This window comes from Leucopleurus acutus (genome assembly GCF_964270905.1).
Source record: "Leucopleurus acutus genome assembly, chromosome: 20".
NCBI classification, from domain to species: domain Eukaryota; kingdom Metazoa; phylum Chordata; class Mammalia; order Artiodactyla; family Delphinidae; genus Leucopleurus; species Leucopleurus acutus.
The window spans coordinates 38,927,563-38,943,798 of NC_139162.1; the positions used below are offsets into that span (position 1 = coordinate 38,927,563).

The 16,236-nt window shown below is 54.0% G+C and overlaps 1 protein-coding gene across 1 annotated transcript; it reads left to right on the top strand.

Moving 5' to 3' along the window:
• Positions 1-6,432: 6,432 nt before the first annotated feature.
• PLEKHF1 (pleckstrin homology and FYVE domain containing 1) lies at positions 6,433-14,435 on the top strand. Its single transcript, XM_082862405.1, has 2 exons — positions 6,433-6,536; positions 12,827-14,435. Exon 2 carries the CDS (start codon positions 12,841-12,843, stop codon positions 13,678-13,680), a length of 840 nt encoding a protein of 279 aa, XP_082718531.1. The 5' UTR covers positions 6,433-6,536; positions 12,827-12,840; the 3' UTR covers positions 13,681-14,435.
• The last annotated feature ends 1,801 nt before the right edge of the window (positions 14,436-16,236 follow it).

Below are 16,236 nucleotides of genomic sequence, written 5' to 3' on the forward strand. Positions count from 1 at the left end.
TAATTTTAGCAATTCTGGTGGGTGTCAAGTTCAGATTTTAAAATCCAAAGTGCTAGCCAAGCAAAAAGGGTCTGTGGGCCTGCAGGCAGCTAGTATGAAACCTCTGCACCTAAGGGCTTTCCACTGCCTGCACAAGTGCCCCCACCCCTTACACACACACCTGGAAGCCAGGTTCTCTGAGCACTCCAGTAGAGTCCCTTCTTAGTCCAGGGTTCACTGTCCATGCAGTGGTTCCCATCTCTCCACCCCGTATCTACCCAATGGTAATATCCCTGAATTATTGCACACAAAGTCCACAGTGTATATTAGGTTATTACTATAATTATGATTATTATCATCATCACCACCATTATTTGGACATGCACAAATGCAAAAGGTACAAAGTTAAAAAGACCCATTAGTTATCTGGTACTACCTAACAAATTATCTCAAAATTCATTGGCTTGAAACAATAAGCATTTATTAAACCACATGATTTCTGTGGGTCAGGAACTGGGGCGTGGCTTAGCTGGATGGTCTTGCCTCAAGGTCTCCCAGGAGGTTGCAGTTAAGATGAGGGCCTGGGCTGCAGCCACCTCAGGGCTTCTCTGCGGCTGGACGATCTCCTTCCAGGCTGGCTCCTTCACACCCTGGCAAGCTGTCAGCAGGAGGCCTCAGTTTCTCACCACATGAGCCTCTCCACAGGGCTGCTCAACCATCCTCACGACTAAGCAGCTGCCTTCCCCCAGAGCCAGTGATCCAAGAGAGCATGGCAGAAGCCACAGTGTCTTTTATGACATACTTTGGAAAGTCACACACTGTCATTCCCACGATATCCTATTGGTTACACAGGTTCATTCTATCCAATGTGGGAGGGAACTAGATAAGGGTGTGAATACCACAAGGGTATAAAATGTGAGTCTCCCTCTCATGTGTTCAGGCCACTCATTTTCTCTTCAACAGGCAACCACTGTCACCAGTTTCTTGTGAATTCTGCCAGCAATGTTTTTCATACACTTACACAGGAAATCACACTTACTTTTTTTTTTTTTTTTTTGCACAGGTCTCTCACTGTTGTGGCCTCTCCTGTTGTGGAGCACGGGCTCTGGGCGTGCAGGCTCAGCGGCCATGGCTCACGGGCCCAGCCGCTCCGTGGCATGTGGGATCCTCCCAGACCGGGGCACGAACCCACGTCCCCTGCATCGGCAGGCGGACTCTCAACGACTGTGCCACCAGGGAAGCCCCACACTTACTTTTGTGCCTTACTTTTTTCACTCAATATATCTTGGAAATCCTTCCACATCAGGACATAAAGACCTGCCTTCTTCCCTTTAAGTGTGATGAAACATTTCACTGCATGCATAATTTATTTAACCAGTCCCCTATTGATAGTTGTCTGGGTTGTCCTCACTGTTTCCCTACTGAAAGCAAAGCTGCAATGGATAAATGTGAGCATATACCCTTTTGCACTAGAATAAATGTCTAGAAGTGGACTAGCTGAACAGAGGGTCTGGGCATCTTTCACTGTGGCAGATGTTGCTGCATTGCCCATCATGGAGGCTGGATAGAGCAATTGACTTTCCCACCAGCGAGGGTGTGGATTTTATGAAGCATTGAGGGGTAATGGCCAAAAATGTGGGGCATCTTGGGCAGCTCAGCAAGTAATTAAAAATGGAATATCACCCATCTTTGCCTTTTGAAACTTTTCCCAGTCACACTCCTCAGCCAGAGAGTTTCCCCTGGCCCTCTCCCACACCATGAGCTAGGCATTTTTCTCTCTCCAGCTTGCTTGCTCCTGGCCCCTAAAATTCTTGTTCTTGACTTACATGCAGCAGGTGAAGAGTTCTTTGCCAGCCAGGCCCCAAACGCTGACTTTTTAATGCCAAAATGGTGCTCCAACAAGATGGTTCTCACCAGAGATGACCTCTGCTCTCTGCTCTCTGCTCTGGGTAAGCAGTTCTCGCTCCTCAGGAGTAAGCCTGTGTTTGCAGGTCTGCCTCCTGCTTGACTGTGAGCTCCTCAGGGGCAGAAACAGTGCCTCATTCATCACGGCATCCGCTGCTCGAGGTGGCAAAACGAGCATCTAGGAACTGTTTGTTGAATGAATGAATGACGCAGATGGAACCTTGTCAAACCAGTGTTGTCAGAGGCCTCTTAGCTTTGCTTTATTTGAGAAGGTAGGTGTGTCTAAATCACTGTGAAGATTATATTGAGATGAAAGCATTTATTTCCTCCACCTGAAGCATTTCTCAAAGGGCAGCGTTTCTTTTCGTCTTTCTTGTTTTCCCCCTTTGGCCTAGTCAGAGCCTCATGGAGACACCATGATGAGAAACAGGCACAATAATGTCCACAAACACGAAAAGGATGTGCAGACTTGGAATGACAAACACAGGGCAAACTTAGACAAAGAACAGCATAAATATTGACACTGCAGAGGGGGCGACGGGAAGCCACTGCAGTTCCAGTTCCATGATTTAGCAGAGGGTAGATGTGGTCGTGGTTTCAAATCCAATACTTCAGCAATCCCAAATCCAAAAATTTTGAGAGATATTCTTTTGAAATCATAGTTTCTGAACATTCCAGGTGTCCTCCTTTAAAACAAATCTTTGTAACCGTTTGAACAGAAATCTTTCCCCAATGTCCCACGTTTCCATGGCTTTGAGACTCAGCCTCAGGTGTGTAATTGATAAAGAAGGCAGCATGGAGAATCCTGGAAACTTGACTAGTTCAAAGTCTGCCTGTTATAAGCAGGGTGGCCTCTGTTTCCTTTTTTTCTTTATTTGTTTTCCCTACTTTCTGTTTTGAATATCTTCAAACAGACAGAAGAGTTGCAGGAAAAGTATGATGAACAGCTGTAAGTCAGGGCTCAGCAAACTCCAGCCTGCAGCTTGTTTTGGTACAACCCGTGAACTAAGAAGGGATTTTATATTTTTAAGTGGTTGTAAAAATTCAGAAGAAGCTGTCACAACACATGAAAATGACAGGACAGTCAGACGCGTGTCCCTCAGTGACGTTTGCCGCGTGCTTGCACGCTATCTATGCCCTGTTCGCACAACAATGGCTGAGTTGAGTAGTTGCCACAGGGATCCTGGCTCCCAAAGCCCAGAATATGTACCATGTGATCCTTCTCTGACCCCTGACCTAAGGTCATCAATTGATACTATTTTGCCCACTCTGTTTTCTCTCACTCTTGCTGAGACAAGAGTGAGAGAAAGTATTGCATTAGTCTCAATACTTCACCCTTAGATGCTTTGGCATCTGTCTCACTTTCTCTAGCCCAAAGCTGGGAATCACAGGTCTAGCCTGGGGAAAGATAAGATGATGTGAAGTGTGTAGCACACACTGCTTGGCACTTAGACGAACTTAAGAACTGATCCAGGACTTCCCTGGTGGCACGGTGGTTAAGAATCCACCTGCCAATGTGACATAGTTTGACAGGTGACATAGTTTGAACCCTGGTCCGGGAAGATCCCACATGGTGCAGAGCAACTAAGCCTGTGTGCCACAACTACTGAGCCTGCGCTCTAGAGCCTGCGTGCCACAGCTACTGAGCCCACGTGCCACAACTACTGAAGTCCACACGCCTAGAGCCTGTGCTCCACAACAAAAGAAGCCACCGCAATGAGAAGCCTGCGCACCGCAACAAAGAGTAGCCCCCGCTCGCAGCAACTAGAGAAAGCATGCACACAGCAACGAAGACCCAATGCAGACAAAAATAAATTAAAAAAAAAGAACTGATCCAATAAAAATTCCTAGCATTTTCCACAGAGATGATTGCCGGGACCCCTAACCTGAAAACCCTGAGACTGGCGCTTTCCTGAAAGCCTAGAAGCCAGCTTTCCCTCAGAAAGGGCTCCTTACCCGAGGAGCTGAAAAAGCCTCAGGGACACTTCATTTTTTCCACAGCTTGTGGCTTGGCTGACTCAACCTCTGCCTTTCCCTGAGTCACGAGTTTTTCCTCTTATTTGGAGGAGCTCAGCCCTCCACCCACGGCTGGTCTCTGGTGGGAAGGGGTGGACAGCTAGAGGATCAGAGCTTGTGCTGCCTCCAGGGGGTTTCCTGGAGCTCCACCCACTTCCATAGAATATCAGCACTGGAAGGAAGGACAGATGAGGTGACTGAGGCCCCAGTGGACCCTGGACCAGCAGTGAGAAAAGGCTAGTTGGGGGTCTCCTGACTCCAGGACCAACAGTTGTGTATCTTCTCTATGGTTTTCCAGAATCATGAAAAGGCCTCCTTTTCCTGGACACCTACTCTGTGCCAAGCACAGAGTCAGATGCCAGAGAGCTGTTTACAGGGCTTTCCAGCTCCCTTCCTACAGCCACCTCACCCCAGGCAGGGCCTGCCTTCCTGGAGAAGGTCCCTTTTGCTAGGGAGGTAGGGGATCTGGCACTGAGGCAGTCACAAAACATGGCCTACAAGGCTAAGCTCAAAGTCCCTCTCCATCTCCCCCACCGCGGGCAACAAGCATGTGTACACTTGGGATGGCATTTCCCAGTGTCTCAGTGTCCCAACTGACCTCCTTGGTTATAACTCAGCCTCTGGGATCTTGGGGTCTTGTCTCCCCCACCCTCTGTCTGGTGTATACCATCAGAACTCATAAGCTCAAATGCTTATTCAACTGCAGGTACATAAATGCGTAAACGGGGGGTGAGAGGGAAACCACGGAGAATGGTGGGGACTGTGGTTAGTGGGAGAACACGTGCTCCATCTAAAGGGGACAGTTCTGTGCGGAGATGGGGGACCAGATCTTTCAAATCCTCTGATTTAAGAGAAGCTGAAAATCCTGAAATTTTTTTGTAATCTCTCAAGATGAAATATTGGCAATGCATTTTATAAACATTTAAATACATTTGTGAGGCTGTGGCTTATGTTGGGTGAGGGTAAAAACCATGAAGGTGGTGGAGGTGGGGATGCCATGGTGGGGGGATGTGGACTCTCCAAGGTCACAGCTGGTGGCCCTCTCACTTGCCTAGCCACCCCTCCTCTTTCTCTTAGCCTCTCCCTGCTCTCTCCTCCCTTGCCCCAGCCCCTTGCCCTGTGGCAATGCGCCCATGTCCCAGCCCCGCTCCACTCGGGCTGAGATAGGCAGATCCCCACTACTGGGCCCCACCTCACAGCCTCTGCCCACACCACCCAGGAAAGCGGGTCACCCCTGTTCAGCTCATGCCTCCCAGCACCAGCCCTTCAGGCCCCAGCCCTGGGCAGAGTCAGAGGTCTGGACCCAGGCACCTGGAGCTGGGTCAGCTCTTTCTCCCGCTGTTGTCTCTTGCCTTGGTCCTGGCCCAGCAGGCACTGCCCTGGACTGAGCCAGCCCCTCTTCACAGTGCCCAGGTCTCCCCTATTTGGCAAGACAAACTCATCCTTGCTACAGACATTTACTAAATGCTGAACTCAGTTCTCAGCACTGGAGAGAGAGAGGAATGAACAAGCTGCATACTGTCCAGCCCACGGGCCTCACAGCCTACCTAGGTGGGGAAGATAGTCCATGAACATGTAAACAAGCGACCTAATCAGATGACTTCAGGTTGAGAGAAGTGCTTTGCAAAATAATAAAACGGAGTGAGGTAGACGAGGGTGATAGGGTGCAGGAAGCCTCTGAGGAGGGGACAGTTTGAGTTGGATCTAAATGCCAAAAATGCAGCCATGGGAAGATCTGGAGGCAAAAAGGAAGTGCAAAGGTCCAGAGGTGAGAACAACCTTGGGGTTTTGAGGAACAGGAAGAAGCTAGTATGAAAGGAGGCCAGAGGGAGGTTGAGACAGCCCTCGAGGAGTGGTGATGGCGAGGCTTGGACTTTCATTTCATTTCAGTGTTGCTGGCCAGGGAGCAGCAGTGGGGGGTGGTATGTTGGGCGCGGGGAGAAGGGGGACAAAACCTGCTGGTAATGTTGGAGCTGGGTAATGGGTACATGGAGTCCATTAAATTAGTCTCTTTCTTTCAATGTATGTTTGAAAGTTTTCACTAAAAAAAGTTTAAAACATAAAACAGATAAAACACTGATTTTTCATATTATGATTATCAATCTCTCTATTTCTGAGAGAGGACTATGCCAGCCAGCAGCAGGGAATCCCGCCAGAGGCAGCAGAAGGCACAATAACGCCAAAGCCTCCCTCCCCCTTTCCTGGCTCACAGGCCCCAGTCCGGCGAGTTCAAAGTCTGCTGCCTGGCGAGAACAGCCAGCGGGCAGAGCGCGGCGTCGGAAAGGGAAACCGGGGGGCTTGAGACGGGGTACCCAACCCCGGGAGAGAGCTACAAACGAGCCCCGCCCAGCCCTGGCTTGCAGCAGGGGCGCACCACAACGCACTCCAACTCTGGCCGCTCCGCTTGCGCACTTTTCCCGGGAACTTGTGGTTCTGGAGTTGGAGTCCAGGCTCCGCCCCCGCCGCGCGCCAGGGCTCCAATTGGCGGAGCTGCCGCGAGGGGCGTGTCGGGGAGAGTTGGAACGCGTTGGCTTGGGCGGTTGGGGTTATCCCCAGAGGGCGAGAGGAGCGGCGCGGCCGAGTGCGGTCTGACACGAAGGCTGCTGGGCGGGGCGCGCGGGGCCCAGGCCGAGGAGGTAAGGATCCCCGGCCGGGCTGCGACGAGCAGAGCAGGCGGGCTTCCGGCCGGCCGGCCGCCTCCAAATTCCCCGGGACGCCTCGACTATATGGCCCCGGAGCTGGGGCGGGGCGGGCGCACAGCCAGGACCGTCTCGGACTCTGGCCTCGAGCAGAGGCGCGGAGCAGGGCGCTTATTACTGGCTAGTCGGGCTGGAGGCGGGGCGGGGTCTGCAGGGGCTCCAGGGATAGCGGGGTGACAACAGGTAAGGGGTCTCCGGGGTGAAAACAGGTTAGGGGTCTCCGGGGTCGAGGCAGAGCCCCCGGGGTGTGCGCGACGTGAGAGCGGAAAAGGTCAGGAGGCGCCCGTGGGCGTTGAGCCCTGGGGCAGAGGGATCTCAGCGCTCCCGCTGTTCGGAGATGGTTCAGGGTTTCCTGACTCACGCCGTCGTCGGTCCCAGTCTGCGGGGTGTGGAGAAGTGGGCTGAGATAGTTGCCCCAGCAAAGGAGGGAAGAGAGGGAGGGTGGAAGCGCCTTCCCCGTGACCTAGGTGCTCGCTGGCCTCTCTCATTTAGGAACCGCCTGGCCTCTGAAGCGTGTGAGTTTGTGACTTTTGGTGGGAGCTGTCAAAGGAAACAGGGCCGGGCTTAATCTCCCATTTCACAGAGGAAGTAACTGAGGCAGGCCCAGAGAGAGGTGGCAGTTCCTTCCCAGCCTGCAGTCACCTGGAATCTCCTTCCCTTTCTCTCTCCCTGAACACCTGAAGAGCTGTGCAGGGGGAGAGTTGTCATCAGCCCCTTTTGCAGGTGGGAAAATGGACGCTTTGAGTCACACTGAAACTGTTTTGTTTGTTTTTTATAAATTTTATTTATTTATTTATTTTTGTCTGCATTGGGTCTTCATTGCTGCACGCGGGCTTTCTGTAGTTGTGGCAAGCTGGCTTCTCATTGTGGTGGCTTCTGTTGTTGCAGAGCACGGGCTCTAGGCGCGCAGGCTTCAGTAGTTGTGGCTCGCTGGCTCTAGAGTGCAGGCTTCAGTAGTTGTGGCGCACGGGCTTAGTTGCTCCGCAGCATGTGGAATCTTCCCAGACCAGGGCTCGAACCCGTATCCCTTGCATCGGCAGGCGGATTCTTTTTTTTTTTTTTTTTTTTTGTGGTACGCGGGCTTCTCACTGTTGTGGCCTCGCCCGTTGCGGAGCACAGGCTCCGGACGCGCAGGCTCAGCGGCCGTGGCTCACGGGACCAGCCGCTCCGCGGCATGGTGGGATCTTCCCGGACCGGGGCACGAACCCGTGTCCCCTGCATCGGCAGGCAGACTCTCAGCCACTGCACCACCAGGGAAGCCAGCAGGCGGATTCTTAACCATTGCGCCACCAGGGAAGTCCCTGAATTATGCATTTGACAGCATGTGGTGGTATAGATCAGGGGTCTGCAAACTTTTTATGTGAAGCGCCAAATAGTAAATATTTTAGGCTTTGCAAGCCAGTCCCCATCGCATGCGGCTGTTTTCCAATAAATTGTATTTAGAAAAACTGGCAGTTGTTCAGACTTGATATAGATTTGCTACTCCTGGTGTAGATCATGTGTGACACCTCAACTGTCAAGCACAGAACCCTGGCCACCCAGTGACACTTAGGGCATGGCTCACTCACTGAGAGCACCTTCGGCCCAGCTCAGGTGGTGGGATCCCTTGTGTTCAGGAAGGCCAGCCCAGGAGCCTGCCCTCCTTCCAAAACCTGCAAGAAAGAGCAGGTCTGTTTACTTCCCTGTTCCCAGACACTGGCCCTTCGAGAGTGTCCACCTTCTGTCAGCATCTGGGGTACCACATGGGGCTCAGCACAGGCTGTCCTGGGGCAGGCAGCCCCAAAAGGAGTGGGCACAGGCTCAGCTCTCTCCTCCCCTGTTCTAAGGGAGGATGGTTCACTTCCCTAGTGAGAACAATAAGAACAGGATTCCCCATCTGCTGGGAGGGGTGGGGGATGGGGAGGTGGGGATGCTGCCTCATCTACCAAGAAAATCTCCAAGGGACTTCCCTGGCGGTCCAGTGGTTAAAACTGCACGCTTCCACTGCACGGGGTGTGGGTTCGATCCCTGGTGAGGGAAAGAAGTGAGGGGGGCGGTCAAAAAAAAAGAAAAAGAAAATCTCCAGGCCATGTTATAGCAGGTGTGAAGTTCTGGTCGTGGCAGATCTGGTAGGCAGATGTGGGGGAGCCCCCCAGGAGGATGCTGTCTGCCCGGCCCCTCACCCCAGCTGGTACTCGCTGCAGGCCCACAGAGGAGGGGGCACAAGAGGCTTCCCACTACCCCAGTCAGTGTGTGGAGTCAGCTCGGAGCCCAGACCCCTTTCATTGTCACCAGGTACTCCCCACCCTTCCTGCGCCATGTTTTGCCGCCAACAGGGCCTGGAGGGGGTCTGTAAACCACTGACTAGGGACAGAGCAGTGTGGGGCATCCTGGGGCCTCCTACAAGGGACGGGGAGACAGTGTTGTAGGCCCTCCCTTGCCCAAAGCTCTCCCCTCCCTGGGCACTGTTCCTCACTTCCTCCATGGTGCCCACCTGGGTAGCATCTAGTCAGAGGTGGACCTGGGCAAGTCTGCCTCCAGAGCTCACCCACTGTGGGGGGCATCTGCTCTTCTCTCCACATAAAGTCTGTCTGCTCAGTGCTGAATGTGTTAGGCCTCGGCGTGTGGCTGCAAGATTGGGTTTTCACCCAGTTCTGCCAGGTGGCTGCCAGGTGTATTGGAGGGAGCAAGTGGCATTCCGTCCTCAGATGTTCATCCTGGCATGTCCTGCAGCCTGGGCCCTGCTGCTGTGAGGTCAGGGGAGGCCCAGCCTGGTGACCCGCTGCGAGGCCAGCAGAGCCCAGAGCTCTTGACCCAGACATTGTAAGGTAATTCTTTTCTTTTTGAGGACCTTAAATTTAGAAAGAGAAAGAAAAAGCTCATGTTCCCACTTCCCAGAGCTGACTGGTATTGGGATTTTATCACATTTGCTGCTGCCTTCTTTCAAATGAAAGAAATAAAATTTTCTTCTGATTTTGGTTTGTATCTATCTTTTTTGAAAACCATCTTAACTGTTTTTAAGCTTACAGTTCAGTAGTGTTAAGTATATTCCTATTGTTTTGAAATATCTCCAGAATTCTCTTCATCTTACAAAACCAAAACTCTGTACCCATTAAATAACAGCTCTCCTCCACCACCACAGCCCCTGCCCAGACCCCGTTCTTCCTCCTCCTCCACCCCCAGCCCTGGTAACCACCTTGCTACTTTCTGTTTCTATGAATTTGACTACTATAGATACATCATATTAGTGGAATCATGCAGTATTTGTCTTTTTGGGACTTGCTTATTTCAGTTGGCATAATGTCTTCAGTGTCCATCCGTGTTGTAGCAAGTGACAGGATTTCTTTTTAAGGCTGAATAATATTCCATTGTATGTCTACACCACCTTTTGTTTATCCACTCATCCATCAATGGACACTTGGGATGCTTCCATTTCTTGGCTGTTGTGAATAATGCTGCTATGAACATGGGTGTGCAAATACCACTTGGAGATCCTGCTTTCAATTCTCCTGAATAAATAAGCAGAAGTGGATTGCTGAATCATATGGCAGTTCTATTTTTAATGTTTAGAGGGACCTCCATACTGTTTTCCATAGTGGCTGCACCAGTTTACATTCCCACTAACAGTGCAGGAGGGTTCCAACTTTTCCATTTCCCTACCAACACTTATTTCCTGTTTTTTTGATAGCAGCTATCCTCATGGGTGCGAGGTTCCATCCTACCCATTTTTATTCGCAGATATAGTTCTTGAACACTTTTTAAATGTTGCATAATTTCTGCATACATGGTGTCATACAGACCATTCTGCAGGTTGCTTTTTCCACTCAGCATTTGGTGTCTGTTGTCGCTCCACGATGACCCACGTGAATCGGGTGGAGTCACTGTAAATGCCAACAGTAGCCCATTGTGTGAGTGCACCCAGCTCACCCTTTGTTCTGCCCTTTCCACTCTGCCAGGCATCTCCATTGTCGCTGCTGTAGGTCCCAAAGTCACTGCTCTTGGTGCCTCTCCCTCCTTTGCTACACTCTGAGCTCCTCCAGTGGAGCCCTCATTCAGCCCATCCCGGGGCCCAGCACCCAGCCCAGGGGTCCTGGGGGTGGCCTCTGGAATGTTACCAGACTGTCCACAGCGGGGATGCAGTGACTGGTCCTAGCAGGATAGCCCAGGGCTGTCACCCATAATCAGCTAGGTTTGCAACATGCAGCCGAGATCAGCAGCCTAAAAATAGTGGTTCTTACATAAGGTGGTGTGGACAGCACTTCTCAGGATGGCTTGTGGTCTGAAAGGGGCAATGGGTGCGTGAGTCGGGGCCGAGCACCCCTGTTGTGTAATGCATCCAGCCCCTGCGCTGGCCACACTTCAGCTTCCCACAGGTAGCCTGACTTACGGAACTGCAGTGTGGTGACCCAGAAACTCTGCGTGTGTGATCAGTTTGGTCAGGGGTGTGCTGTGTGTGCCTGTACACTTGTGCGCACATGGTGGTGGCGGCAGCAGCGGCTGTGGGGTCAGCTCTCATCTGCTTCCTCTTCAGAGATAGGAGGTGCTGGCTCCTTCCTCCTGTGGTGGGCCCTAGGGAGCTTTGGTTCATTCACTAGCCACTCACGAAGCACCTACTATGTGCTTGGCACTGTTCCAGGCATTGGGGATACAGCAGTGAACAAGAAAAGGCTCCTGCTGTGATGGAGCTTAGAAGTGGGTGAGGGAAATAGAAAACACGCAAGCAAATGATGGATAGACGAGAAAATATCAGGTCCTGGTAAGTCCTGTGAAGAAAAAGCAAAACAGGATAACATCCTACAGAAAACGTTAGCAAACTTTTTCTGTAAAGAGTAAATTTTAGGTTCTGTAACCATGTGGTCTCTGTCACAGCTCTCAGCTCTGTTATTGCAGCAGGAGAGCAGCACAGACAATTGTAAATGAATGATGTGGCTGTGTTCCAATAAAACCTTATACATGAAACCAGATTTGACCCTCAGGCCATGGTTTGCTGACCCTGTCCTGGGTAGGGGGAGAAGCTGCCTGAGCTGGGGTTGTCAGAGAGATGCTTTCTGAAAGGGAGGTAGCCTTGCTGTCAGTTCACTGGTGGAGTTGTGTGGTGAGAAGTGAGCAGACTGGGGCCAAGCGTGAGACAGAAAAATGATAGAGCTTGCTCATGGGTTGGATGGGGGTACAGGAAAGAGGAGATTCAAGGCGGAGTCCTAGATGTGGGGCTTCAACAACTAGGTGAATGGTGGTTTGTTTCTGGAAAAGAAGAGGAGCTGGTGGGAGGTCACGGGGGCAGCTCAGGGGAGAGCTGGGACTGCAGGCTTGCCCTGGGGTCGGCGGTGTTTGGGTGTCCTCAAAGCTGTGAGTCTGGTGGGTCAAAGGGAATGGGTATGGACAGAGCAGAGGGGGCCCAGGTGAGATCTGGGGCTACCACGTGGAGCGCTTGGCAGAGGAGGATAGAGGCCTCCTGCCCCATGGGGGAAGGCTCTGAGCAGCACCGTCTCCAGGGGTGCAAGCTCCAGGCTGCCTAGTTACTAACAGAGCCTCAGTTTCCTCCTGTCAAGGGGGGACCTACCTGCTACGGTTGGTGTGAGGACTAAATGAGATAGTCATGCTTGACATGGAAGAAGCACTCAGCAGTGGTACCTGTGATGATGATGGTGGTGACCACTGGGCTCATGGGCTGAGTGAGTGGGTTGCAGGGTCTACGATGCTTTGTCTTGGTAGATGGGGGGTGGGGTGGGGGGGGTCACTGACAGGTTGGGGTTGCAGACACCCCGTTGCCTGGCACTCCCCATCCTCGTGCATGCACCTGCACCCTTCCACCTGGGGCAGGCCCAAAGTGCCGGGTAGTCAGTGCTCCTGGAAGCCTCTGAAGGGAGTTGGGGCTCAGTATCCTTGCCCCTTGGGTGGATGGTGTTGAGGCCTGTTCTACCCTGTTTTCCAAGGCTCCCCAGGGGCTCGAGCCCCCACTTCTCAGTCACACATCTTTACTGCTGCCTTCCTATCCCGGGCTGGCTTCCACACGCCCCTCACTGGGGCGGGGGGTTCCCCCTTCACCTCCCAGTAACTCCTTGTCTAAGGGTCGTTTTCTGGGGCAGCGAGTTTCCTTGGTTGAGTGGCCGTCTGGGCCTGCAGTGGGGTAATTAGTGCGTTGTCTGACGGATGGGTTGGTGAGCTGGGGGTTAGGGGGTGGTCTTGACCACCCCCGCCCCCCTCCATGTCTGAGCAAGCTGACGCGTCCTCTGCTGCTCCTCCCACAGCCGAGTGGCCGAAGATGGTGGACTACCTGGCGAACACGGAGATCAACAGCCAGCGCATCGCGGCTGTTGAGAGCTGCTTCGGGGCATCGGGGCAGCCACTGGCCCTGCCGGGCCGAGTGCTGCTGGGTGAGGGCGTCCTGACCAAGGAGTGCCGCAAGAAGGCCAAACCGCGTATCTTCTTCCTCTTCAACGACATTCTGGTGTACGGCAGCATCGTGCTCAACAAGCGCAAGTACCGCAGCCAGCATATCATTCCGCTGGAGGAGGTGACGCTGGAGCTGCTGCCCGAGACCCTGCAGGCCAAGAACCGCTGGATGATCAAGACGGCCAAGAAGTCCTTCGTGGTGTCAGCCGCCTCCGCCACCGAGCGCCAGGAGTGGATCAGCCATATCGAGGAGTGTGTGCGGCGGCAGCTGCTGGCCACGGGTCTCCAGCCCAGCACGGAGCACGCGGCGCCCTGGATCCCCGACAAAGCCACGGACATCTGCATGCGCTGCACGCAGACACGCTTCTCGGCGCTCACCAGACGCCACCACTGCCGCAAATGCGGCTTTGTGGTCTGTGCCGAGTGCTCCCGCGAGCGCTTCCTCCTGCCGCGCCTCTCGCCCAAGCCCCTGCGCGTCTGCAGCCTCTGCTTCCGCGAGCTGGCCGCCCAGAAGCGGCAGGAGGAGGCGGAGGAGCTGGGCACCGGGGCCGCCGGGCAGCCGGCCTACCTGGCCGGGGCCGTCTGCGGAGCGTCCAGTGGAGACGACGATGACTCAGACGAGGACAGGGAAGGCAGTGGGGATGGTGACTGGCCCAGCCGCGTGGAGTTCTACGCCTCGGGAGTCTCCTGGTCGTCCTTCCACAGCTGACCCCGGGTCTGCAGACATGCGGGAGGGCTTCCCTAGTCACTTCGGCATCCAAGCGGATGCCATTGACCGGGCCCCTGAGAGGGCAGAGTTCCCCAAGCTGCCCGGCACCCTGCAGGGCCCTTCGCCATGGGACCCTACCCCACGGGGTGGTGGGCACAGTGGAAATGGCTCTTTTTCTCTGAACCCCCAGTGCCTCTTTTTGGATACTGGCGTCCTTCTAGTTCCACTTCAGGTAATTACCTTTTCATTTAGCAAACCCAAAATACTTAGGCCTCTTGGGAACAAATGTCGTTTCTCGGCCCTTTGAGCTGTTGATCCAGATGATCCCTTGAATTAGACGAACTCAGGAAGCTTTAGGGGCCAGAGAGAAGGTTGCACTGGAGTGAGGTCCCCTCCTCTCTGAGGCCTTGAATCCCCAGACCTGGCCCCGCCCCCCTGCAGGAAAGACTGTGGGTCCTGAGAGGCCTCCAGGAAACCAGTGCCTGCCCACCTGCCTTGCTGATGCCCACCTGCCTGGCTGGCTGGGCCTTGTCAAGGCAGGCATGTGGGCTCACCCAGAGCCAGGCAAGAGACTGCCATGCTGTGGGTGCCCGCCAGGCCCAGGAACTGCAGCCTGAGCTCCCCGTGGTCCAGAGTGGCCTGCCAAGCCCTCTGGCCCAGTCTCACCTCCCTCCAGGTGTCTGATGCCTCGCAGTCCTGTCCTCATCCCTCCCTGTGCTCGAGAAAGCAGTGTTTTGTGCTAGGACTCTTAACTGCAAGTGACAGAAACCCTACCCAGACTGACTTAATAATAAAAAGAAAGTTTATTGACTCATGTGTTTGCAAAGTCCAGGAGTGTTCTTGCTTCAGACACACCTCTGTAATTGAGGACTGAAACCATGCTAGGTGGCAAATGTCAACAACTGTCCACCACTCTGGGCATTCCTGAGAATGCTGGCAGTTCCAGTGGGGTCAGATGTTTGCACCACACCGTGGTTGATTCCCAGGGACAGAGCCCCGTCCATCCAGGCGCTGTAACTGTAACCCAGCACCTGCAGCCCTGTTCACTTGGTGTGAGTTATCTAAACAGCCAGACAGCAAGTAAAGGAAACAAGGAGCTGCTTGTCCAGCTCTCCATGAGCCTTCCAGGTTTAAAGCTCTCCCATGTGGCCTCCTGCTCTGCACCCCCCCCCACCCCCCCGAGGATGGTGCAGTTGAGTGGGGAGGTACCAAGTGCAGCAACCTGCCATGCTCAGCTAGTGTGCGTTGGGGCTGGAGCTTGAATGGCAGCCACCTGATGCTTGGCCCACACCCGGCCACAGAGTTGTGGTCCTTCAGGACAGTCTCCTGTACCAGTCTTACCCCCCCGTCGCCTGGCTGGCCTTGGCCAGAGCCCACTGGGCAGAGAGGGGATCACCGTCAGAAGTGGTGACTTTGGGGCCAGGAAAGCTGCCTCCAGCCCACACTGCACAGTGCCTGAAAGCCCACCATCAGCTCCAGTCCCTGGGTGAACAGTTGTCCTCCCGGCCCAGTTCTCAAACGTTCACTTGCAGACAGAACCCTGAGAATCTCCTTTGAATGCTAACTCTGATTCAGCAGGCCAGGTGGGCTCCAAGGGGTGGCAACACTCCAGCCTACTCTTGACAGGAGCCACCTGTGTGAGGCACCCAGGGCCTGCCTGTGGCCTAACCCTCAGGGCAGAGGGACTGGGTGGCGAGGGTCAGAGGTGCTTCCAAGAACTGACGAGTCCTTGGCCTCCCTGAACCACACAAACTGGTTCAGGCAGTTCTGCCTGGGCAGAGGGTTCAGGGCAGGCAGGTAACAGGGTGCAGGGCAACTTACTGAGGCCAGATCAGCGTGAAAGCCCGGGCCAGCCAGTCCTATCCCTTCACCCAGGGTTGGTGCCCAGGCACGGAGTGCCCAGCTCCAGCCACTGGCCTCTTGGTCACTGCCCCACTCCCCTAGAACCTCCCTTGCCTGGTAAACGGGGAGTAGAAGCACCAGGACAGTGTTCCTTTGGACAGAAGACAGCATTTCCGTACCTGATTCCAGGCACCGGCAGCCTCCACAGCTACCTGCCAAAGGGGCACACGGCACAGAACCCCAGGCAGGTGAGGCCATGCCCTCCACACTCGGGCTGGACAGGTGCCGGCTCGGCCCTCAGCCTTCGACCCTCAGACCTGCTTCCTTCACAACCCTAGCCACCAGGGCTGGGACAGGGCGGCAGCTTCCCTGAGCCCTGAGGCGTTAAGGGCCTGTAAGGACCCAAGGGCTCACGTGGCCAACAACCCTTGGAGGGCTTTCATTCACGCAGACTCACTCATTGCTGTATGCTGCATCATGGACTGGGGACACAGCCTGAGTGAGATGCCCAAGTTCTCGGCTCTCAACGAATGAATATACAGCCTGGCACAAGAGGCACAGAAGTGGGTGGCATCGGGCCTGGCGTGGGCTGTGATGGGGGCATGGACTCGGGCATGGCGGGGTGTGGGAGGAGGGCAGCATTCCTTAAATAGTGAGAATGAGTGAGTGAGGCCAGTTGGGGAGATGGCGTTCCAGACTCCAGATGGGGGAACA

Excerpts from the sequence above, each read along its gene's own strand:
- PLEKHF1 (XM_082862405.1), top strand. The coding sequence starts at position 12,841 with ATGGTGGACTACCTGGCGAACACGGAGATCAACAGCCAGCGCATCGCG.